General features: G+C 41.1%; 1 protein-coding gene across 4 annotated transcripts in view; it reads left to right on the top strand.

Moving 5' to 3' along the window:
* The window catches only part of plxnb1b (plexin b1b), a 68,449-nt gene that overhangs the window by 19,126 nt on the left and 22,173 nt on the right, over positions 1-27,150 (top strand). For 2 of the 4 annotated variants that reach the window (XM_058402541.1, XM_058402538.1), the window contains exons 2-5: positions 5,944-6,016; positions 17,391-17,504; positions 24,595-24,731; positions 25,059-26,181. In XM_058402541.1, the coding sequence (XP_058258524.1) occupies positions 25,069-26,181 (1,113 nt within the window). In that variant the 5' untranslated portion in view covers positions 5,944-6,016; positions 17,391-17,504; positions 24,595-24,731; positions 25,059-25,068. The remainder of the gene's footprint in view (positions 1-5,943; positions 6,017-17,390; positions 17,505-24,594; positions 24,732-25,058; positions 26,182-27,150) is intronic. The other 2 variants (XM_058402539.1, XM_058402540.1) reach the window with 2 other exon arrangements.

The following is a 27,150-nucleotide window of genomic DNA, read 5'->3' as shown; positions in this document are numbered from 1 at the left end:
GTTCTCTCTCTCTCTCTCTCTCTCTCTCACTCACTCAGTTTTGTAAGTGTATATTAAAGTTTACTGTATAAACTGGCACACATGCACATACATGTTCTAGAAGCACTTTTACTTATCTCTGTATTTACCCTTAAGTCATTGTTTTATTTAACAGACGCTCTGGCATCAACTGTGCTTAAATATAAATGATCACATGTTCACTTGGGATTAGTCATCGCTTCAGCTCTAAGAATTAGTGTTTACAGTAATTAAATTTGGGGATTTACCTAGCCAGAATTCAACTATCAAGTAGTCAGCAGGCTGTGGTGTGTGTGTGGGACACAGAGCGAGAGAGAGAGCGAGAGAGAGAGAGAGAGAGAGAGAGAGAGAGCATGTGTGTGTGTGGGTGAGTGAACGTGGGGGTGGGGGGGTTGGGGTTATTGTAGGTGTGTTTGAGAGAGAGTGAGTGTGTGAGTGTTTGAGGTCAAAGAACACACACACACACAGTTAGCCTCTTTGGCAGATACAGTGCTCACACCTGCTCATTGATCTCTTTAGTAAGCTAATGATTGATTACATATCTGTGTGAGAATTATAGTCATGTTACTTTTTCCTGTAACATGACTAAACCTTAAACTTAGAGAGCGAGCACTTGGTCAGCATTCGTCCTTCAGCCGTGAGTTTATAAGTGCATCTTTAATATGAGAGTGTGACTGCAATAAGGAAGCAATTATAATGGTATCAGTGAGAGGACGGCGTGGACGCCCATACACACAGGATATTCCCCAGAGTTAAACTTGGGACATAAATGCAGAGTGGCAGCGCAAGAGAGAGAAAACCAGCAAAGCCAAGAGTTTTTATGGGATAAGTATAGCGCGCTGTGGTCATTCAGACACTGACATGACTTAACCGAGTGCCGCGGCTTTCTCAGTGATTTTTTTTAGCAATGTGAGTAAAGGACACTTTGCATGATTTTTGCCTGGTTTTCGTATACGTCTGTGTTTGTTTGCACATAAACGGAATCTCAAAGATGAGAGGAGAGCCAGCTTTGCTGATTTCATTTCACACAAACCTCTGGACAATCCCAACCCAGTTTCAGTTCTTTCTTCTTTTTTTTTCTGTCAGCTGAAAAAGATTATTCCTTTTGTGGAGACATGAATGTGGAAATTTTTTTTAAAAAAAGCAGGGGAAATGTTGGCATCTGTAAAGATTTCTTTCCTGTAAGATTTAAGATCATAATCTGATTATAGTGGTAGGTGAAAGCCTAGAACTCCACACAAGCAGTAACAAGTGCTTGCTTTGAGTGTGCTTTTTTAAAACAGGAGAGCTTCTAGGATTTCCAAACTATTTAGGTCAGAGCTTTTTTTGTTCGTCGTCATTCGGTACGGTTTGCAGAACTTGCACACTGTCATCAGATTCGCTGTGTTGTCGATCACCTCGATTGTTTTGGACTTTTGAATTGTGGCACTTGTTTGGAAAAAGAGGCTTTTCGCATGGAAATCGCTGCCAATTGTTCGACCCAGAGTGCCGAGGTCATTGTTTTTTTTTGTTTTTTGTTTTAAGAGCGAAAGGCTTGAGATTCTTTTTCCGTCTAGTTTCGATTGCTCGAAGAGTTCAAGGTTTTGGGGGTCAGAGCCAGGATGTGTGTGATAAAAGGTCTGTAGCAGAAGAAGACTGATGTCACCTCAGAAGGAGACAAAGCAGTGAGTGGGGGTAGGTAGGGGAAGGGGGAGGTGTTAGTCTGAAACATTGGGAGAATTGTGCATTCAACTCCTAATGATTAGGGGGGGAAAAAAGCTCCCTTCAACTTGAAATTCCTACATGGGAACTCGGAATGATCTCCGAGCAAGTGACGTCAAATCAACATGGCCGCTCGAAGAAAGCTTGGAAGAAAGTAACACCTCTGAGCTTTAAATGAGATGTACTGTGTATACGTGTACTTCAGTCAGCGTATTCAGTTATCTGGACGTTGAGTCCACGTCAACTGGACTTCTTTCTGGATTGAAGAAGCTGCCCGGATGAGTAGTAAAACTTTCGAGCTAACAAGAAAGAAGGCCAGTTGACGTGACTCAACAACCAGATGACCGAGAATCTTCACAGACGTGTCAAGTTGTTATATCTTCAGTGCCGATGATATGGTTCACTGTTTTAAGGAGAAAATATATAAAACTCATCACAGTTTTCTAACACAATGTAAACTTGTAGGTGTCTTAATTGAACAGAGGTCAGCAGCGAGGCCAGTGGAACGCAGCACTGCCCTAATATCCCTTGCAGCAACTCTATTAATAGTTAGACAGTATGTATTCTTTAACAGTTTATATACGCTCTGGGCTGTTTTCATCTCAGACTGTAACTACATGACACAAAGCACAAACTGTAATTTGTCCCTGACGTTTTCCAAAGTGGCTTTTATGTTTCAGTTGATTTTTGTCTTCTGGGAGAAATTTTCCCAGCCTCATTTATTTGCACAGAACTGGTGCAGGACCAAAGTACAACCATGGCATTCATTTAGGGTTATGACATCATCCCGTCCCCATCGCCAACTGCCAAAAGAGAACATGGCTACTACTGTCTGTGGCCCCAGTCACGCCCGCTATTACACGACTGAGCCTTACAGTCTCTCGTGGACATGAATGTTCTCTCTGGATTTGCTCAGAGCTGCATGAGTGTTAACTGTGGAAATGTTTTCCTGGACAAGAGAGAACAAGTTCAGGTGTTGAACCAGAGAGAGAGATTGAGAAAGATTAAAAGAGAATTGTGTGTGTGAGAGAGAATGAGAGTGAGACAGACAGACAGACAGAAAGAGAAAGACAGAGAATAAGACAGATTGTGAGAGAGAGAGAGAGAGAGAGAGAGAGAATGAGACAGATTAAGAGAGATAGAGACAGAGAGAGAATGAGACATTGAGAGAGTGAGAGAGAGAGAGAGAATGAGACAGATTGAAAGAGGAAGAAAGAGAATGAGAGAGAGAGGTGTTAAATTTGTGCTCTCTGTAGGTATGAGGTGTTTGGAAAGCATGTGGGTGACTCACAAATTTGACTTTTTTCCACTTTATTATTTCTCCTATACATGCCTCTCACTCAGCTGTATGCGTCATCAAGCATAATCAACTTCAGACTGTCACCGTGTTCCTAAAATGGATTTCCATTTCTCCCTAGAACTCCATTCGAGAGCGCTTTATCTGTTCACACATCATTTTATGCGTTCATGTGAAGCCATGCTGTTTTTTTTTTTCGTCTTCAGAATGGAAATGATGAAAATGGACACAACAGAAACGAGGCTAGGAGTTTGTGTTGATGTGCCACTAATAACTGCACTAGATTGCATCCTGTAGATGCGGCATTGGCTTGACAAGCCTTAAACATTCAGTACACGTGATTACTATTGTAATAGATAACCAGAGATAACACACTCAAACACACAACATTGTGCTCTGATCATGAAAAAGTTGTATGGTGAGATTGTTTGTGTATTTTTTTTCCTTTAGACCAGCTAATATTACACTGTGGCTCAGGTGAATAGGACATTGTAAACGCCTGCTTTATGTGAGAGAGGTCAGCTTTTAGATGTACTTTAATGAAGTGTATGGGCTTTTCATTCCTTATTACTTTTTTTTTAGTTTCTAATTTCTATATTATGCAGAATAATAAATCTAAGGATAATATTACACTGTTTAGAGATTCTTGTGTGGATGAGCAGGTGCCTCAGCCGAAATGGTTGATTTCTTCTAGCTCAGTGAGCGTCCTTTTTTTTTTTTTTTTTTTTTGGCCGTCTGGAAGGGGTTTTTTTTTCGCCATGTTCGACTGCAGCCACGGTCGCATCCACAGGGGAGTGGCTCAACCTCTGCGAGTGACACACAACGGCTTAAACTACACAGTTTGAGTTTAATAGTGAAGTGAAACCCATAGGATGGAAATCTGCAGATTCACGCAGCACTGTGATTTCACAAGATTTCACTGTGGAAAAAATTTTATTAAAAAAAACAAAAACAGTGGGAGGAATTTATTTCAGGAATCCATGGGAAGTATTTTAAAAATGTCTACACTTCACACAGAGTGGAGGGAAAGTGATAATATTGCAAAGCATTTTAAAAATAAAATAAAAACGTCTGTAATTTAGTACAACTCTAGTAATATTTTCAGACGGTGGCAGTGGCTCAAGTGGTTAAGGCTCTGGGTCGTTGACTGGAAGACCAAGGGTTCAAGCCCCAGCACTGTTGGGCCCTTGAGCAAGGCCCTTAACCCTCTCTGCTCCAGGGGTGCTATATCATGGCTGACCCTGCGCTCTGACCCGAAGGATAGGATATGCGAAGAAAGAATTTCACTATGCTTTAATGTATATGTGCTATTTCTTACTAAGACTAACAAAGTAGATTTAGTCCAAGGCTACGTCTACACTAATCCGGATAAACAGCGTCTAAAAACGCTCCACCTCCACATTATCCTTTTCAGTCGTTTCCCAAAAGTTGGTCATCCACACTGAAACGTATGAAAACGGTTACGTCCCTGTACTGTGCATGAGTAAAACATAAGGCGCTTCGACCTGTGTCCTTTCCAGGCATTTCTACCTGGTGTTTATTTACTGTCCGGCATTTTGAAACATCGTCCACCATCTTAGACGAATTTGTCACATGACTGTAAAAGCGTCATCATTTTCTAAAGCCTCCATTTTCACAGTTTTCACTTCCGTTGACTAATAAACGCAGTCTCAGTGTGGACGGAAGTCCAAAATGGATAAAAGTATTTAAACAGAAATGTATTGGTGTGGACATGGCCTAACATTTTCAGAAACTAATATTTTTGCTAATGGAATAGAGATGTGTTCTAGGGATAAGTTTATCTGGCAATCAAGGATAAGGTGAATAATCCATCAGCATGCCTGCTAAATAAGCAGGAATGTTTATATCTCTTAGATCGAGAGTCTGAGAGTCTGATTCTTGGGGATTAATCCGACCTGTTAAAACTAGAATAAACATTCGATAATAGTCACAATGAAGAAATTATTTGGATGTACAGCACTTCTTGTCTTGCAGTAGTGTAAATCTCTGTCAGGTCGTGTGAGGTCAAATTCCCCGCAGGTCATTACATAACCTAAAGCTTAACTAAACTGGCTTTGTTCGGATTTCAGGTCATCAGTGCTAATAACTGCAGAATTATTGTTTCTACATAAATCTCTTTTTTCTTTTTTACATCATGTCAGAAATGTGAGGTCCCTTTAGCTCTTTCTGTGTAATTGATATGGTCATTTAAAATATGTAAGGATATACTGCGTTGTAGATTTTGCCTCACTACATAAGAGGAACTGGTATCTTTTACATACATTATATTGCCAAAAGTTTTGGGACGTCTGCCTTTTTTATGTACATTAATGTAATATGGAGTTGGCCCGCCCTTTGCAGCTAGAACAGCTTCAGCTCTTCTGAGAAGGCTTTCCACAAGGTTTAGGAGTGTGTTTATGGGGATTTTTTGACCATTCCTCTAGAAGCGCATTTGTGAGGTCAGACACTGGTGTTGGACGAGAAGGTCTGGCTCACAGTCTCCACTTTAATTCATTCCAAAGGTGTTCTATCAGGTTGAAGTCAGGACTCTTCAAACTCTCATCCATGTCTTCATAGACCTTGCTTTGTGCACTTGTGTGCAGTTATGTTGGAACAAGAAGGGGTCATCCCCAAATTGTATGAAATTGTCCAAAATGTCTTGGTATGCTGAAGCATTAAGAGTTCCTTTCACTGGAACTAAGGGGCCAAGGCCAACCCCTGAAAAACAACACCTGAATTCAATGATTTGGAGGGGTGTCCCAAAACTTTTAGCAGTATAGTGTATCTTGCCTGAGCTGCTAATTGCATTTTACGATACACTTTTTTACTCATGCTAGCCTGATAGAACGTGTGTGGACGTGAATAATTATCACAAACCCCAGTTTGTCATTCCTAGTCATTCCTAAGCTTCTGTCTTCATTTTATAGGTTCGGATTGCTGCTGCAGATATGCAAAGCTCCTGATCACACGCCAGCCAAAAGAGAACTGCCGGCCACAGAGGTAGGTTCGCATGTGAACACCCCCCCCCAAAGTTTTTAGTTAGTACTGAGGTTTTAAGAGGAATGCAGACATTTGGTGTTCAAGATGGCTTTTTAAAGACAGACTGAAGCGTATCAGACTACAAGCTGCTTCTTGAAAGCGCATTAAGGTAGACCTACCTTTTGACCAACCTTGTATAATTCAGTCCACAGCTAGTCCCTCCGTCTTTGAGCTATCTGGACAGCAACACACATTCTTAAGACACACACCACACACAGTCACCCAAGCCCTCTGGCCGTGTGCCTTAAAACAACACGTAGAACAAACGCATTTCCGAAACCACAACCCTGCACTTTTTAAGAGCTATTCCTAGTGTTAAGGTCTGCTTTCATTTATCCTGGAGCGAGGGCACGGGGCGGTCTTCCAACAGTAGCATTTCTGCGTTTGTTTTCATATTCTTTTTCCTTCGGTTAGCTCTCCTCCTCCTCCTCCTCCTCCTCCTCCCTTCTGTGCCATCATACTTTATTCTGGGCCTGAGCTCTTGTGTTTTTCTCTCTCACTTTCTTACTGATTGTAAACTGCTACTGTTTCCTCTTTTCTCTATATGCACTTCTTTTCCGTTTTCATGGCCTGGTACATATATATTCAAATCCTGGGTTTTGATTGTGCTGGGAGATTTAGGAATGCAATAGACATGAGTTTGCTGAGTTTATATTGTTGGACACTGCTGAGTAGAGTAGGACACATCTACTGTCCATCACTAATTTGGTTCTTTCTGATAATTAGTGATTCACAGTGCTTTCACATGGCATTTGGTGCATTCACTTTCTCCATTCTTTTTTTTTTTTCTGCTACTGTATGCACTTGTTCAGTAGAGCAATCACCGCTCTCAGTCTTGTCGAGGCAAATCAGTCTGCTCCTTTACAGTAATTTCCTAACTGACGTGTGGCACTTGTTATGACCAGTCATGCTTCTGCTTCAGGAGAAATTAGGCGAAGCTGAGATCTGTTGAGAACGTGGAATATTTGTATTCGCGGAGGTTTGGATTGTGGTTCTCAATGTTTCTAGGATCAAATCAATGTAGTTATCAAAATCTTCAAACGTACCTTGACTTTAGACATTATGCAGTACAGAAGCAATCGACAGCAAAGACAGGATAGGGGGGAAAATAGGATTCTGTTGAGGCCAGTTTTTGTGTGCATGAATATAAAAGGTGTGTGTGACTGTGTGTGTTGTGCTGATTTATACAGGAGTAACTGTACATCAGGAGGTTTCTGTAAACTGAGGCTAGTCCTTTTGCCCTGACTCTGTGTGTTTACTCAGCTGCTCTCACTTGAACAAAAACATACACACACACACTTGTTCATCAAAATATATTGCTGCACTCACCCACCTATCTTCTTTGTGTGCCACACACGTGCACACACACACACACACACAGACACAGCAGAGATTAGCTTCAGCACACAGGCATTAAATTACACGTATCAGGGACCACAGAGTGAAGTGTGTGTGTCTGTGTGTGTGTGTGTGTGTGTTCGGTCTGTAGGATATAAATCTGTACTGTGGGAAATAAATGAATTTTTATCTACGGAAGAGGAAGTCTGTCCTCCTTTATCTGTCAATCAACACGTCACAGAACTCTGACAGTGTGTGTAACGTGATCACAAGCCCCCACACACAGTACACTTTACCTCAATGCCTGGCTGAAGGAGTTAAATGATGCAATCACCTAGAGGTAGATGATTAATGTCAGAAAATCAAATCACAAATTATTGATGTTTGTATTGCTATTGGTTTTTCAGTTGTGCATTTCAGTAGTTTTTCTCAGTTCAGTTTCAGTCTTCCACACAATACTGGTGCTGCCAGCTTTAAGTTTTAAATGTAAATTTTAACCAGGTAAAGTTACCAGGGGCTTGATTTTGGTGTGTAGAATACTAATAAATTATTACGTTTCAGAAACCCTGCCCCCCCCCTCTAAGGTTGTTAGGTCATTTGTAATGGTCATGTTGTTTATGTAAAGGCAGGTCATAATGATGTGTTTCTGGAGCACTTACTAATAAGCAGGAGTGGACAAATCACTAGCCTGGGGCGAGCACATTTGTGTGTGGACTATTAGTCTTTTTATTTATAGTCACAAGTATGTTCGAAAACAAACAAACCCTGCAGTGGATTGACAACTCGGAAAAGTGTTCGTTTGCTGTATATTTGAAAAACTTCCTGTGCACACTTCCTACCACTTCCTACCACCTGCTGGACTACACACGTCTCAGCTGAGGAGCTAGGCAGGTTATTTAGCATGCAGCAATGATAGACAGTTTTTTAAAACCAGGAACATGTAGGTAAGTGGAAACACGAAACAAAGGAAAATGTAACCCGCTCCTCTTATACTCTCTCATATATCTCCTGCTTTAATTAGCATTTACTTTGAGGTTAGACATCTACTAAACATCATCATGTGACCTTGTGACTCTACAGTTGATAGTCTGACATGGAGACCATAACGATTAATTTTATAACCGAAGCTTCATCTTTACTTCTGCAGTTTGTCTCTCACCAGGATACTCTAGACTTGTTCCCAAGACCTGCTGCTGTAATTAATAAAGACTGATTCTTATTCACAAAAAGCAAGAACGTCACAATAAACTTCCAATACACGTATTACTCTTTATAGTGTACTGACTTTATAGAAGAGCACTGGTTTATAATATCACTATCTGGTGTGATAAAGAAAAAAGAAGAGGAGTTTCATTTAGAGAAGGGTTTTTTTCCCCCCTCGTATCTTCACGGAGAGTTTTTCCTCACCACTCCGACTTGCTCTTTTGGCATCTATAATTAATTTATACCCCGATTTCCGAATGTATTCTTTATGACGCTGTCTGTTGTTAAAAGTAAAACTGAGTTGAGTTAAATAGAACAGAACCGAACCCGACAGGTTGTTGGCACAGTGTCTAGAGCGAATCATCCCAATAAAGCAAAATAAATAATGATAAAAATCAAATTTAAGGCATTAGTCGCTTGTTGATGAACAACGGTACCGAAATTATACCTCTAATGGTGCATCATAATGTGAAAATAATGCGATGTATTTATGGGTCATAATCACACAGACCTGCTATACACACACACAATACATCACATGAAAGGAACATTGTGTCCTGTTCAAGCTACTGTTCAGTGTCATATGCAGGCACAGCCATTGTATGGCCACAGGCAACGCACTTAGATGTTGAGATCTGCTTAATGTTGTTGAGCGCCCAGATACACACGCAAAGAGTAAAAGGGTTAACAAGGGTGTGGGAGTAACTGCTTCCTTAATTAATCATCATCTTGAGTAATCAGTGGAATCAAAGCGTGCATGTACATGTGAAGAACACCACCGCCTGATCTTCCTTCACTTCACACTTGTTGTTTCACGAGCCACACCTATCCTACTGTGTCCTTCTCTATCTCGATTACCCTTTTCTCATGTACCCCCCCCCCACCCCCCCTCGTGTCCGCTTTTTCTTTTCGGCCATAAATCCAAGGTGACCTCGTCCCTGAGTATAAGCTGCGTAGAAGAAAGATGACTGTTATTGGAATAAGCAGACGTGAGTAATCAAATCAGCTCGTCTATCATCTTGTTGTCCTGTGCTCTTGAGCCGTGTCTTCCTTTCAGTCCGACGTGTACTGTGTGATCAGTGGAAATGGAGAGAAAGGGAGACAGAATAACGGACGTGTGAGGTTTTCAGAGTTGGGCAGAGAGAGAGAAAGAGAGGGAGAGAGTTAATCTGACAGGGACACAGTTTCTCCTTGTCGTCTTGTGTCTAGTCTCTCATGTCCGTAGCAATGTCACCCCCATCTTTCTTTCTCTTCCTCTTTTTTATTACTTTGATGTCTGGTATCATAGTCATTGTCCTGAATCATAATGACTTGAAAGAGCATTTATACAAACACACACACACACACACACACACACAATTTTTTCATTCATTTGTTGATTCTGTTTCTAATTCACTTGCAGGTGTATTTTGTAGCAGACTCTCAAGGACTGTGTGTGTGTGTGTGTGTGTGTGTGTGTGTGTGTGTGTGTGTGAGACCATACTGCTATAACAGCATTTGTATAGAGCATTTACATTTCTTTTTAAAGCTTTTGCATTTAACTGTCTGTTTGGCAGCTTGACAGACTGGAAATAAGACGAAGGTCCTCATTAGCCAGTAAAACCAATTTGGCAGCGTGGTCTGAAGTTCAGCAAACAGAATGTGAGAGCTTGTTGCGTATGCTTTATTAGATTTTTGTGTGAGTACCGAGTCTTTAATTTATAATGTCGTTTAAATATCCATCAGAGAGCTTACATGCTCATTTCAACACTGGATTGAATTTGAACCGATACACTGCACAGTTCACATTAGAGCACGATTTCATCAGAGTTATTTTTAAGTTCTTTACCCGACTTCAGAATTTGGACATCGGCTATCATTTGTTCATTCATTCGTCTTCAGTAGCTGCTTTATCCTGGTCAGGGTCACGGTGGGTGCGGAGCCTAAATTGGGAACACAGGATCTGAGGCAGAAATATGTGCTGTATCACAGAGCACCATGCACACACACTTACACACTCATTCACTCAGGTGGGAGGAAACCAAAAACTCCCAGTATGCAAAACTGTACAATACAGTCACCTGAGCTCAGGATGTTTCACTGATTCGCATGAACAACAATTCCGACATGTTTCCTTATGCTGAGTAAGTTGCTGGGGCAGATGTTAGGGCCGTCAGCCACTTCCTTTAGACCCGTTTTTATGAGTTTAAGTAAGGGTTTAAGTAAAACAGGTTTTCCGGAATAAAAACACGTCGCACGTTTCTAACAGATGCACTAAATGGAGATTAGGGTGGTGTGTAGAGTCAAAAAGGCATTTTTACTCTGGGATTATGTTTGTATGATAGGAAGAGCGGTGCAGGTGTATTTTTGCTCTCTATTTATCTCATCTCTTTTTCTCTTGTCTGATTGTATGTGTTTTTGTCTCGCTCTGCTTGCCTCTTTGTTTAGGGTGCGGGTGTGATGCAGGCTGTGTTGCAAAATCCCCTAACAGACACCAGTCTGATATGTTCACCGATGCTGTCAGGTGTGTTTTTGTGTTTACATTAGGGTGGGCATGCGTGACAGACCCATCTCCCTGAGGACGAGGGAAGCGTCTGCTTGCACCCCCCCACCTCTGGACCCTGAGGGCTTCAAAGCCGAGCTGACAAATTGGGACCTGTCTTCTCACCTCAGGATCCTGACTTCACAGACCCCTCCAATTACATGTCTTCTCGAGAGCATCTGATTAGACCATTACCTTTAGGCTGGTGATAGAAAAAAAGGAGTTTGCTTTTATCAAATGCAAATTACTTAACATAGTGGGTTTGATATATTAAATCAGATAAGTGAGATAAAATAAATAGGATAAGGGAGATAGATGACCTGCCTGGGCGTTGGAGTGGGGGTCGGATGGAGAACGAGACAGTCAGATAAAGGTGCAAGAGCCTTTACTCTTACGTTAAAATGGTGTAGAATCTTTGAGAGAGTTTTCACATGACTAAAATGTGGACATCTGTATTTGTGTTAGTGGGTCAATAACTCTAGGTCGGAAATGTGTCAGTGTAAATATGAGGTGTGTGATAATGCTTACATCAGCTTATATCTAATATAAGCTGACTTTTAGTTTTGCACAGTTATTGGCCATGGCATTGGTCAGGCAGAAAACGTAAAGAGTTAAGGTGTCATAATGGAGACAAAGTTGAAAGATTTACCTTCTTGTGTGTTTCTTCAGAGCTCTTAAATTTGCACTGCTTAAAATGGCATCTTAAGTGCTATCTTGCATCTAGTCAAATTTATCTACTAGTTCTTATTATAAGATTAGTCAACCAAATATAAGGTTATTAATGCTATTTCTAGGCGTTTTACTCTTTATAAGCCTATTATTTTGACTCTGTTCAAGTTGTCTTGCTGTCATATTTTTGCAGTGTGTCCTGTGCATCTTTGTCAGAGAATACATTCACATTGTGTGTATATACAGTATACAATGCGCATATAGCGAAAGGAGGGTGGGGGTGGGGTGTTGGGGTTTCAGAGGCATCCAGATTGTCTCATTTGTCCTCTGTAGGAAGGGTGATGGGAGTAGGCATTCAGTCTATTGTATTTTAAATGAGGAGGGAAGCCCTCCTACCCTCCACCCAATACTACTCCTCATTTCTCCTTATAGGGATAATCTCAGCATTTGATGGAACCCAGCCGTTAGAAAAGTCATTTGTCATTTCTTCTGTCATACCCCCTGTATCCTTAAAGCAGGTTTGTCCAGGGTTTACCTCTCCCTTGGGTCCACATGGGGGAGACCATTAAAGCACAGATGGTGGGGAATCCCTGTGGTCTTAATCAGCAAAGTGGAGGTGGTGTTTGGTTCATGAGTTTCAGAGTGTTTGTCCTAAAGGATTTCCTCTCAAGCGGAACTGCCAGATTTAGATGATTTACGTTTTACCATTTACAAAGCTGATGTGTAGTGAGTATGGGGGTGTCCGTCTTTCTCTCTCTCTCTCTCTCTCTCTCTCTCTATCTCTATCTATCTAAGGCAGCTCTCTGGACTTTGCTCTCCATTACACTGCACTGTCTCTCAGACTGAGAGGATTCATTAGTCACCTGTGTCTTCTCTTTTCTCTCCTCTGAGATAAAGTAAGCGTATCTGTGTGTAAGTGTGATTGTGTGATGTTGATGTAAGCTGCTGTCCTTTGACCCCCTGACCTCTAAGTAACTGTGTGGAGATGAGAGGTTTACTGTAGCCAAAATGGCAGCAGCTGATGGATGACGCTGTTCTAGAGGGAGTGTGAGATTTCATTTAGGAGTGTGAGCAAACTTGGACTGTTGTGTTTGTGTGAGACAAGCCTTTAATTTACAGTGTTTCTATCCATAATTTTGCAGGAATGCCCTTCATTCAACTAAAAGCTGAAGAGATCTTGAAAACCACTTTACTCCCATACTTGAACTCTTACAAACAAAATTCATAACTTCAAATGGCTAACATGCGTCCTGCTCTTTTCTGCCCAGAGCCTTCAGCATCTTGAAGGTTTCAGATTGTTTCATCTTTCTGCACTTTGTTGTAGCTTTGTTACACTTTATTTATGATAAAAAATGCAACACAATGAGTTTTCTGGTTGTTCAGAGGTTTTTATTTGACACGGTTAGAGGCAGTGTATGATGAAACAGATGCTGTAGTGAAATCTAGGATCTGGCTTGCAAGACTGTAACATTAAATTAGATTCAATTAACTTGCACTGTCTAGCTGGCAGCCTGCTGTGCTTTATGTACACCCTGACTTACATTAATTATCTCTGATCAAACCTTCAGTCCACTTGCTGTGTCAGTCCAGTTTTCCCTCCCTATCCCCCCACAAACAGGTGGATGATAAACTGGATTCAGGCATCTGCTCTGTGTGAGAGCTGATAAATTAGATCGTCCATCTCGGACTCTCGGTGGCTGTTTTTCAGCTCTGTACTAGTTTATTGCCAAGAAATTCAAACATGGGAGGCTCAGCGATTACTTGCTGAGAAAATCACCCACTCTTGGTGCAACATGGCTGACATGTGAATAAGACAAATGGCACACTTACTCTTATGTAATGTGCATGGCGGTGAATATGGGTCCTAGCAACAGAGGCTGTAAGAGCACATAACCTTTAAGTTGAGAGAAGCAGAATTGAAGTAGTGAAGGATGAACGCATTCATCACCCCACAGGAGCTGCAGCAACCCATCCACACTCTCCATAAACCTGCACTCTGCTGGCCATGCTCCATCTATCTGCAGCCTAAAGACATGTCTCTTTTAAGTGTCTGTTTATACAGAGTGACTTGGGTTAGGAAACTGTGTTTGTGTGTGTGTATCTGTGTGTCCTGTAGCATGCTTTTATTAAGCAGTCAGAAATTGCTAGTTGCAATGCAGGGGGGGTGTTGGAGTGTCAGACTAGAAGCAGTCTGAATGTCAAACACCGCTGAGAAGCTTTTACAGAATTTGCTTGCGAAATGGACAGGGATAGATTTGTCTTTATCTATTTTTCAGAGCAAAGGAGTAGGGAGGGAGTCAGTATTTAGATGGAGAGATGAAAGCACGGGAGGAATGGAGGAGGGTTGACAGGTGGTGTGAATGACAGAAGCACATCCTCTTCAGAGATTCTAATGCGGGAGCAAGCAGCTGTCGTTAACACCTCCGCCTGTGTGTTTGCACCTTCACAAGGGGAAGTAAACATACTGCTCTTCTATAGTGCAAACTTCCCTGCACTCTTTGTATCTTGTGTGTGTGTGTGTGTGTGTGTGTGTGTTCGTTCGTTCTCAGTATTGGCCACTGTGAAATAAATACAGTGTGTATTCTGGGTTTGTGATTATCTTATGTCAATTTTTTTGTAAGGATATATATTTCGAGGTAATGACTGATGGTGTTGTATTTCTTTGTTTGTGTGGGGCTTTCTGCCTCCATTCCATGGTTCAGATGCTTTTCTTTTCCCTGTTTTGTAAAAGTGGGTGTGTGTGAAGATCCTATTCTCTCTGGTCTCTGATCCATTCATGAGATTTGTGTGGGTCGGCTATTGATTTAGCTAGAGGTGGGTGTAGCATTCTTTAGCTACAGTAACATATGCGTAGGTAGAAAAGCAAGATGTTTGACACCCATAGGATTTTTGGCATGATATGGGTAATGTGAAGTTCAGGGATGATGCAATGCAGGACAATGAGACTACAGCAACATGATCATGAGCACTTGTACACACAGAGCGGTCAGTGCCATGGGGTCACTTGTTATATATCAGTCTGTGAGAAGAAGGCCAACATGAGTAAGCCTAGTGTTCAACCCTGTGTTTTACAGCTCCAGGAATGCCAAGTATCTGACAGCCTATAGAGAAGAGCACCTCAGGTCATTTCAGGATGAGAGGGTATTTTGTGTAGACAATGTTTTTGCAATGAGTATAATGCAAGTGCACAGCATAACTAACTGTTTAGATGGATTGTAAAGAAGTGTGTGTGTGGCATTCCTGGAGCTGCTCTACAGTAATTCTTACACATTTTGGACTTTATGCTCGTTACACTCATGACTACACACTACAGAATAATGCAGATGCTACCGATGAATCAAAATACACCCTCAGTCTTTTTTTTTTTTGCTTCCTTTAGTGTCTGTTTTAAATAAAGTGTTAATATTGATTATATTGATTTTTTTGGCTCTTGATTATCACAGAAGAATGAAAACCAATCTCTTCTCGAATCATGACTTTAGTTTTTTATTGTTATTTTTAATGTTAGACTATGATTTAGTTGTTCTTTATTTAGGAATTTGCATGTTTTTACCTTTAAAGGAGATCATCTATATATACACACACACACACACATTCACATTTCTGTGTTGTAACTGTGTGGCATATGATAGGAGAGAAATGGCAGGTGAATATTTACCTAAATTAAATATCTAAGACTAAATTAAGGAGGAAATCAGATAGAAAGCAAGAATAAAGCAAGAATGAAAGTAAGCAAGAGTGGATGGATGGATGGATGGATGAGTAGGTAGGTAAGTGTGTAGGTAGATGGATGGATGGATGAGTAGGTAGGTAAGTGTGTAGATGGATGGATGGATGAGTAGGTAGGTAAGTGTGTAGGTAGATGGATGGATGGATGAGTAGGTAGGTAAGTGTGTAGGTAGATGGATGGATGGATGAGTAGGTAGGTAAGTGTGTAGGTAGATGGATGGATGGATGAGTAGGTAGGTAAGTGTGTAGGTAGATGGATGGATGGATGGATGAGTAGGTAGGTAAGTGTGTAGGTAGATGGATGGATGGTTGGGTAGGTAGGTAAGTGTGCAGGTGGATGGATGGATGAAGAGATGGATAGACTCCTGGACAGTTGGATAAATAGATGGATAGGTAGGTGGATGGACAGACAGACAGACAGATAGATGGATGGGAGGGAGGCAGTAATAAGAAGGGGGAAAGAAGATAGATGGGAGGGAATGATAGAAATATAGGAAGGGAGGGAGGGAAGGAGGGAGGATGGAAAAATGTGAAGGATGAAAGGGTAGAAAAAAAGAAGGAAAGGCAGAAGGACAAGAAACAAACAAACAAATTAAGGGTTGCCATTAAATGAAGTGATTCAGTATAATCTTTCTCAGATGAGGCTGCAGTAAAAGCACACCCTCACCTCAGCTGAAACACCACCTTATAATTGAAACAGCAGTAAATGATGCTCTTTCACATATCACACCTTACTGTTTACTGCCCACCCCTTAACATCCTCCTGCTGTCCTGAAACACTGTGAGAGCTGAGTTCTCACAATGTAACATGACCTCTGGAGATCTTCTGTTAGCGAGCGAGACCATTTGCCACTGTGTGTTGATGTTAGTGTAAATGTTTTTCCATCCTGGCACAATATTTTCATTTGTTTGTTGATATAATCTTTCATGGAACAGCTTCAGCAGAAATCTGTCACTGACACCAAATGTAGTCATCTGTCAAAATATATTAAGCTACCAGCACTTATTACATTTGCACCAAGCAAATTAGTCATTTATGTGTATAACAAACTTGCAGTATATGCTGCCAGCTTTAGCCTCATATCCCTGATGCCAAACTACAGAAAGAAAGCTTGAATGTCTGAAACATCTTGATGGATTGACTACATTTACATTTTTTATTGGAGACATGACGCATCACAGGTTCACCAGTTTGTTTAAATGTATTTAAAACCCATCACAGTGTGTAGGCAATCTGTGCCTGTATTTTCCAGCTCTTGTCAGTTTGTCATTTGATCAAAGCTGCCTCTCAGGCCTTCACTCTACTGATGGGTTGATGGGCTGCAGGACATTAGCCGAGCCGCTGAGTAAATGATGCCACTCGTCCGCTGTTTCTGTTTGTTTTTCCACCTACACTTTCTCCTTGCCTTTTTATCGGAAGTGAAATGTGAGAGCAATGCGACCCTGAGTGAGTGCGAGACCGGATCTCTTTGTGTGTGTGTGTGTGTGTATGTGAGTGTGAGGGAGAGCGGGTTAGTTACAGGAGAATGGGCTGAATGTCCTCCTTCCTGTTCTCCTTTACTTCCCTGGTTATTCAAAACTAGAAGAGACTTGCTCTTCTTGAGGCATTGTGTATGCTCAGTATTAATCATCCACACAGACAGTGACTGGCAAACAGTCAGCACAGTTATGGGTGAAACTGTTTTAGCTGGTATAGCCCACGGGTGTTTTTTTTTTTTTTTTTTTTTCTTTTCTCTTCCCTCTCTCTCTCTTTCTTTTTCTCTAGTTTTATCTTATAGTGTGAATGTTGTCTCTTCCTTTATTCAGTGTGTCAGATGTGTTGGTCGCTGGTCCATATACTTTAATTTTGTTTGCTTGTGAATTGTATTTTCTCAGGAGAATCTTCAGGAGTTTTGGAAATACCGGATACTGTGGCTGCTCATCGCTATATCTCTGACCACCCAATCCTGTGAATATCGGAGGGAATTTCCAACATTCATGTGTGGCAAAGTAATCACCCACACCCACTGAATCTTACGTTACCTTGAGCTAACTTTCATTTCACACACACACACACACACAAATGTGTACAGAGAGGTGGTTTGTCTTACAATGCAGTCACTACTAAAAGGACCCATATAAGGCTGTGCAATTGTGTGTGTGTGTGTGTGGTAATTATATACAGTAGATTAGAGTTAGATCTCCAGTCAGGCAGAAAACCACTGGCTTTTGTGTTACCTTGAAACCCAGTGTCTCTTCCCTTCTCTGTGCAGTTCCCTCCCTCTCCCTCAACCTGTATGTGCTTGTCTTTGATCACAGCCCTGTTTAAGCCCGTCTCATCGACATGAAAGCGAGTTCTGCTTTGTTCAAAAACTCTGCAAGCTTTAATTTATGCCCTGGGTAAGGGGTCTGATGCATAAACATGTACTAGAAAGCACTTTTAGTTTGTGATGGGGGGGATAAACATCAGGACACATTACCATCTCTCTCCCAAAAGCTATTCTATTAATGAATAATAAATATAGCTGAGGATTCGCTCTGTATTTCTAACTGTATCACTCAGCAGTGTTCAGAAGCTGTTTATTTAAAAGATACCTGTGTGTTTTATTGTATAGTGTTTTCTGATGTTTTTTGCTGTAGTGTGATGCTTTTTATAAATGAAATCTACATGAACACACACGTTGATAACAGGCTGATGAGCGAGCAGTGCTGTAGTGATGAGATTTTTACTCCTTTGTTCCAAGGCTTCCACGGCTGCATTTACACTTGGAGCAGAAATCCGTTTTCTATCAATTATATGACACGCTTTCCCAGTGAGTGTAAACATCACATGTAATCTGACATCGTCAATTCCACTTTATGTTATGAATCCTAATCTGGTCATATGTGTACATAGATAAATAGATAAATATGGCTTTTAGCCTCAGCCCATCTGAATATACAGGGTATGGCCAAAAGTATGTGGCCATCACACCCATTTTGTGGTTCCTCTCTAAACTGTTGTCACAAAGTTGGAAGCACACAATTGTTTAGAGGTCTTTATATGCTGTAGCACTACAGTTTCCATTCACTGGAACTATGGGACCCAAACCTGTTCCAGCATGACATTGCCCCTGAGGACTAAATCTGGAATGGGATGTTCAAAAAGCACACAAGACTGTGATGGTGAGGTGACAAACATTTGGCCCTATAGTGTATGTCCTGATATCTTATCACTGGAAATGAATCTCCATTTTTCTGGAGTGTTAAACCTCACTAAATCTTTGTGCGCTCATCCTATCTGAGCAGCAGAATATAGAGCACGGTTACCTAGTCAATTATTCCAGATGTGTGGTAGGATCTGTTCTGCATTCTTACCATTAATGTGCACATTCTCTTCTCCCTGGCCCAGAAGAGCGTATACAGAAATACAACACACACATGCACACGCGCACACACACACACACACACACACACACACACACACACACACACGTACTACTATTCAAGTCAAACATTTTAATGTTTATTAATTATTTATGTGGTTAATTAATGCTATATCGACAGCTAAATATATCCCTAACCTTAACTACATTAACTAATAAAGTTACCGTTAGTTTCTTTTTTACTTAAATATGTAGCTTTTGCAAAACAAATGGTTTTCCTCATGGGGACCAGCCGAATACCCTTACAAAATCAAATCTGTCAGGTATTCCTGTCCTGTAAGGACATTTTGTCCCCACCAAGATATAAACGAACACACTCAGTGTCATCAATCTCAGGTTCATTCGCTTGACTAGCTTCTCCATTTATATGCTCATTTTGCTTCCTAGCCATCTGTAGGATGACTGAAGCTTTTACTTCTATTGTTCCTTGGGACAAATATTACTCCTCCTCTTTTCCAGTTTCCCTCTGTCATGCTCCTCTTTCTCTCTCTCTCTCTCTTTCTCATTCACACATACACACACACTTTCTTTTTCTCTCTTTGCGTATCTGTGTCTGTCTCTGTATTTAATAGTAGAGATAGTTTGGTGGAATCTGGTGTAAAGCACTTACTGTCATCAGGATGTACCCTGATGTTCCCACGATCCTCTCCACACACACAAAGATCAGCCCTGGGTATGTGTGTGTGTGAGAGAGAGAGAGAGAGAGAGAGAGAGAAAGAGAGACTTATACAGACACAGAGCACGTTTTGAATGAGCAAAGCCACATGCTTTTAAGGGCCTATACTATATCTAGCAGACAATAAACTCCTTTCATACTGATCGTGTGTATCTGTGCATTTATGCACGTATATGTTACTGAATACTTCATGCGCACTGGCTTTCAGTACCTCCTCTCTCTCGTACTCGAAATTCAACGGGTCATTAGGGGTCATCTCTTATTATTTTTCTTACTCCCATCCTGGTCATCTCAAACACTTTAGGAATGAACCTAATGAAACAATGGAAAGAGGAAAAGATAGGTGTTCATTGTCTACTGCTAATAATAGATCTTGGGTTGTTATTAGATACTCAGCACTGTACATGCACCCAGTCAACTTTTAGCTATGTGTGAGTAGAACAAACTGGCTTTCTGCTGTTTGTTTAGGAATACACAGCTCTGTTGAACATTAGTGGGGTCAGTAACTGATTAATCGGTCTCATCTGGGTTCAGCGGACGGACAGTTTCTAGAGGTCAAATGGCAGTTCAAAGGTCATGTATATGGCCAATACTAAGAGATAGGGTAGGATTGTTTACTCATACTACACTGCTGCATATTTCCTCAATTTATTACAGATAATAAAAATCAGATTTGTTTAAAAAAAAAAAATTGTTAGGCAATCATGAATCTGATAGGTCCTTATACCATAGTCATCCAAGACTCGGAGCCTGAGGCTGCATCATTTTCTACACAAAAGAGGGCAGATGGTTGTTGAACTTTGTAAATGAGGTAATGGGTACAAAATGTTTAATACTAGAAGATCCCCACACAGTAAGGAGGATGGTGAAAGGATTCCTATCGTCCTACAAACTGGTTAAAGGATCCAAATTGAAAAATGGAGCAGTATTTCGCTAAGGACCAAACTGTAACCAGTTATGCACTCATACTTCGCTGTTAATGTGTAACAGAACATTAACATTCATTTTTCATTCTGTGCAGCCAACTAGCTTATTACTGAAATCTGATTTCCAAATTCTGAAATGCTTTCTGAAACTGAAACACGCTGAAGCACAAACTATAACAGTACACACTTTTAGTTCATGGATGAAGAAATGATTAAATTGAAACATACTATTAGCGTTTTCTCATCACAGGACCTCATTATATTCAAGTTTTCACTACACAGATCATCACACATTGCTTTTGGGTTGCACATGTGAGAATGAGAGAAAAAAACCCAGGAACGTTATGAACTGTAACATTATATTGAAGTTAAAAATATTGCTCATTTTTTGATTTAAATTCTGTCCCTCAACCTGTTTCCAAGCACCTCCTTTAACAATCGGGTATTCATGTTTCTCACCCTGAAAGTCCAGTCTGGACAACCCTGAAAGTCCAGTCTGACCTGAGATGAAAACATGTTCCACTGTTTTAATTAGACCCTTGGTAACATCCCCCATCTCTGTGGCCAGGCACAGACCAATTATAGCTAGACAGGAGGTTCCTAGGTCTGTTTTTATCCCTTGGGATCAGCCGGAGCTTGGGAAGACGCAGGTGAACGCTTTTGTCTGCGGAGTAAATTATGAGCTACGATGAAATGCATGTTTAGGGGTTCGAACTTTAGCATCTCTCACTAAAACCTTCTCGTTCTGTCTGTTCTGCTGTTGTTCCATTGAGTCCATATGTCTCATTTCTAGCCAGTAGACTTCCACGGTGAGCGAAAGCTATCTCGTACTGAAATCTGACTCATTTCCACATGAGGAACATTCAGCAGCTGTATGTTTCACTATGCTAAATGCAAACAAAAAAGTTTTTTTTTTCTTATGTGCTGCTGGATTGATTTATATTTTGTGGAAATCTCTCTCTCTCTCTCTTTTCTTTCATCAGATGCTACATACTTTCTTCACTTATCAGCCATAGAAGAATGCATGTGCTGGGGTTGGCTATAAATGAACTCACCTAGGCAGTTACACAGGCTTTTATCTAACTGTCCTGCAGTGTTGTAATTCTGAACCCAAATACTGAACAAAAGGGCATTTCAGGAATCTACAGGCATGAAGTAAAACAATATATTACAGAGGGATATTAAGCATTAGCATATTAGCTGTTCTAATGTGATGCACATTATAGCACATAGCAGAGTTACACCAACCTGAACACGAATGAATAAGCTTTCTAGAGTTTTTGGTGTTATTGGCTTTGTTTGTGAGCTGTGTGAATGTATGACCTTGAGCTCACTCTTTGTCACACATCTGTTCCAGCTGGTATGTCATTGTTTCATTTCTCTAGATGGTGTTATAATGAGGGAGTCGCTGGGTGGAAAGACAGTGAAGCATTCTGGCTAACTTTTGTAATTAACACCCCTCACCATCTCCCATCCTCCCGTTAACAAAACACACAGCACATGAACTCAATTTCACCTTCTTAATCAATAGCCTCACTCCCTTTCGGTACATTCTATCTAAACTGTCTCTATATTTATGAAATGAATAAATTGTCTTTATTCGATGTACTAATAGAGTTCTGCTAGTTAGAAAGCTTTCCTGCAAATTCGGATTTGAATTGAACCTGGCTCGTGCTCTTGTTTCTGGATGTTCAGTCTCTAAATGAGAGAGCCTGTGCTTTTTTTTTCCCCCTGTGAGCTGGAATGAGTTAATGGTACAGAATCATTTCCTGTATGGAGGGAGGGATTAAATAAAGGAATAACATGATTACAGCTTTATGAAAGGGGGAAAAGAAACAACACAGTCACGTCAAGTGCATGCAGACGTGCACGCCTTCTGAAGCTCAGGGGAAATGGGCTGGTGCTACTGTGTTATATCACTGTGATTAGGGCAGTGCTGCTGAAAATGCAGGACTATATGATGTGAACATAAAAACTACACTTTAAGTGTAACAGCAAAGATTTTAGGATATGAGAAAGTTTTATCCAACTTTCTAGCACTTCAGGTTTTGGTTCAGAATTTGGTTAGCTAAAAAGAATGATTGGTTTATAATGAATGAATGGTTTTATGATGTTCAAGCACACAAGAATTACACATCATCATTGGTATTACTTTTCCACAAATCCTTCCTTCTGAGATTAAATAATCTCATTTCTGTATGAATTAATTTACCAGTTTACAGCTAAATGTATTAACATTTATGTAAAACATATTACAAAAAGTGTTTCGTATTCACCGATTGTTCACAGATAGCCACAACAACTGACCTTAGACTAAATAAGTTGTGATTAATTGAGTTGAAATGTATTACAATTACTGTCTGTGGCAATTGCACATGTGCTACAGAAAGAGTTGATAGAGATTAGGGTGGAATAAACACCTTTATTGCATTTTACTATGTATTGTTCTATATGTAACGCTTGCGCCAACAGGGTAACAGTATGGCGGTCATACAGTGTACACTGATGACTAACACTCAGTGGGAGCAATCTAAAAGATGTTGAATTGATTTAGGAAGATGTTAGAGACTTCTGGAAATGTTTTGCTGCTAATGCAGTAGGCTTGTTAGATTAACAGCTGTGTTTGGACAGTAAATAATTGGTCAAGTCACATTCATAGATTGAATAATTAGGCTTGGTTTTTATTTCACTCCTGAAATCAATCCCCTTTTGGACTCCTTCCTTAATTTGCTCGTTTTCACATCCCCAACTCAAGTACAGTTGCATGCAGGATGTTGTTCTGACTGTGGCTCATTGCTGTTGCCTATGGATTTAACATCACTAGACTGAATGGCGGCTTATTTCACTCATTGAAAGTGACAACTGTGCAGGACGGCTGCCAAATGAGGCTTGACCCATGTCTGAGTTATGGGCAGAAATAGGAAAGAAGGCCGGCACACAGAGGAGCCAGTCTTTCCCATTGCTCCGGAACCTCTGTCAGAGAGACACGCTGCATTCCAGCTGCTAGGATTGATCTCACATTACAGCGTATATTACAGTCTTTCTCACTCACCCGTTCTCTCTCTTTGTGGTCTCGTATACACCACCCCTCCCCCTAGTGCCAGGCTGTGAACACACTACACACACCATCTTTGCTTGCTTGACATCACTTCCCTTCTTTACCCAAAGTGCTTGTACCGGTTAGTGTGCCATGGCTTATCGTGTTCATAACAGTCTCTCTTTTTTTTTCTCTCCAAACAAAAGCCATCAATCAAAAAGCTTTGGCAGCAGCTCAAACTCTTCAGTGTTGTTAGGAACTAAGAATAATGACAGCCTCTTTATCTACAGCATAACAACATTGCTGTAGAGGAAGTAATAGATTTAGAGACAGATATGAACTGTGGCCATTAGGAGACTGATAACAGTAGCAAGCAAGGGCTTGAGGTTTTTTTTTTTTCCCTACTGGTTGATGCTGAATGAACGTTTGGTTGTTTCCCAGATTCTGGCATTCTTTCACACACACACACACCACACACACACACACACACACAAAGTTTTACATCTACTTAAATTATATAGCAACAACTTCTACAAACATCTTTTGTAGAAAATAAGAATCAGTGTATATAAGCAGAGACACTGAAAGAATAGAGTCTGGGTTTGAAAAGAGTTTGTGGACACACACACAGTTCACTCCTTTTTCTTTCACATTCATTCAGCTTCACTTAAGCCTGTATACACACACACACACACACACACACACACAATGCTTTGCGTACGTCAGCACTATTTAATTCCATTCCATGTAGATGAGAAAGGAGGTGTGTGTGTGTGTGTGTGTGTGAGAGAGAGAGAGAGATTGTGGGGGGTTGGTGTTAAATGAGGGTGTGGATTTCTCTGCAAAAAAATTCTCTACTTTCTCCAGTTTGCATGAAGCAGACAGAGTCAAGAGTTAGTGATGGCACCATGCAGTTTTCAGTACACAATGCTGATTACTCTGTATCTGTAATCACACACTAGTTCATGCTTTTACTTTAATTATAATCTCACACTAATGTCTTTTATTATATACTGTTTTTCTTTGTCTATCTTAGGTTGAGTCCAATCTCCAGAAGGATGTTTTTTTTGAGTGAATGAGAGTGCATTTATCTTTGTGGTGCCCGTGTCAGACCATACAGCTGACCTGTCAAGAGGGAACATGCCTCTTTAACAGACAATTACCAAACAAATGGTAAAGTGATGACCAACTGTTTACTCAGTCTCTCTCTCTCTCGCCCTCTTTCTCTTTCTCACTGTGTCTCTCACATTTCCTGACTCTCTGTTCTTCTCTCTTTCTCATACTCTTTCTCTCTCACTTACTCACTCTCTGTTCCTGTCTCTCTCTCACACACACACACACACACATGCCCACACCCACAAGTTCACTCACCGATTATTTCTCCTTTTGGTCAAAACAGACTGGAGCTATTTTTAGACTGTTTCACTTTGCCATTTACTGTTCTGCTCTTTCCTTTAGATATATTCTCATTTTGGTTTCCCTGCCTCTTATATTTTTCAGAGTTGTCGCCATGCTGCCCGGGATGGTGCGTGTATTGCATGCTCTTCTCCCCGTACTGGTTTTGTCTGCAGTCTCCCAGAGCTTCCCATCACCGCGCCACTATCCAGTGTTTGTGCGCAACTACACACAATTCGAGCATCTGGCTCTCCACCCTGAACCAGAACTGGGGCGCATTTATGTGGGTGCACGTGATCGTCTGTTCCGGTTATCCTCAGACCTGCACCTGGAGGAGGAGGTGGAGACTGGGCCTGTGACGGACAGCCGTGACTGCCTGCCCCCAATCAGTGTCACAAGCTGCCCGCAGGCACGACCAACCAGCAACCACAACAAGCTGCTGCTTATTGACCCTTACAGCAAAGTTCTGATCAGCTGCGGCAGTGTGCACCAAGGCACTTGTCAGAAGCGAGACCTGGATGCCATTGGTTCTGTGCTCTTTTTAGCCCAGAGGCCTGTGGACACGCAGTATGTGGCAGCCAATGAGCCTGAGGTTTCCACCGTGGGATTGGTGGTGCCCCCACATGGAGCACGACAGTCAGTTCTGTACGTGGGTCGTGGCTATACCAGCAGCCAGCCGCCCATCTCCACACGCAACCTAGCTACTGAACCTATTTTCTCATATGAAGAAACAGCAAAGCTAACCGTGGTTGGACGGCTTTCAGAATACGACCACCACTTTGTGGCCTCTTTTGCACACAATTCCCATGTCTACTTTCTATTTTACCGCCGTGATTTGAAGTCAGATGGGCGTGACTACCAAACGTATGTGTCTCGCGTGTGTCTGGATGATATGGCGTACTACTCATACGTAGAGGTTCCACTAAGCTGCCGCTCGGCAGCCGGGAAGAAATACAACTTGCTACAAGCCGCTCGACTGGGACTCCCCAGGGCAGGAGAAACTAGAGGTGTAGATGAAGAACTTCTGCTGGGGGTTTTCTCCACACGTTCTGCCTCATCCTCCAAGCCCAGCAACGAGTCAGCCCTGTGCATGTTCTCCCTGCCGGAACTGGATAAACACATCGACACCACTCGAGATCTCTGTTACACAAAAGTGGGCCACCAAGATGGAACTGAGGCTGCCTATATAGAGTACGAGGTGAAATCAAACTGTGCCAGTTTGCCACCAGTGAGTATGCTCACATCCCACCTTGTAGATTGAATGAAGTTGTTGTTTTTCTTTGCTTAAGACAAGTATAAGCATTTCAAAACATATTTCAGGAATAATTTATGAGCTACATGAACAGCTTAGGAATTCTTAAGATGATATAATGAAATTCTTATGTGCAGCTTATGTCAGTGTGCAGAATACGAGAGAGCTTAAATGAAAATGACCAATTTTAAATTACAATGAAATACAAATGACCTCTTTTTAGTGACCAACCTTCTTTTTTTTTTTAAACTTGCTGTTTGACAATTAAAAAACACTGTATCATTGATTTGCTCACCTACTTCAGGCATTACTTTCACATCCTCACTCAGCTTCCATAGAGTTGTTAATGCACCTAGTGGCCAGAAATGGGCACTACAACAAAGAATCATGCAGACAATAGACCAGATTGACAAGATTACCATGGCCATGGGTTTTCTGCCAAATTGTACTAGTTACAAAAAAAACACCTCTGCTGCCATCAAAAACTGGTTTTACAGTAATGAGAGGGAGATTATAGAGTGGATATGATTTTTTTTTTGCAGGTCTAGGTAATTATATTAGCTCTTCTGTAGCTCTATTAGATACTGATATTAGCTGTGTTATTGGAGAAACACACAGGCACGGGGAGAACATGCAAACTCCACACAGAAAGGCCCCTGCCTGTTCGAACCTGGGATTCAAACCCAGGACCTTCTTGCTAACCACTAAGCCACCATGCTGCCTCCCCAAACTTTTGTTTGCAAATATATCATTACTTGCATTGAAGCAATGGAGGATATGCAAGTGTAGAGCCTGACATTATGTGTTTAGATATACAAAGTAATGTATATAAAAGGCACCTATTTTGGAACCATTGGAATTATTATAATTATGTGGAAGTGACAACTTCTGCATTGCTGCTTATAAAGCTTTTTACTTCTCTACAATATATATACAGACACAATG

This window comes from Hemibagrus wyckioides, linkage group LG11, assembly GCF_019097595.1.
Source record: "Hemibagrus wyckioides isolate EC202008001 linkage group LG11, SWU_Hwy_1.0, whole genome shotgun sequence".
In the NCBI taxonomy this organism is placed as follows: Eukaryota; Metazoa; Chordata; class Actinopteri; order Siluriformes; family Bagridae; genus Hemibagrus; species Hemibagrus wyckioides.
This window is presented reverse-complemented; position numbering and strand designations above follow the sequence as displayed.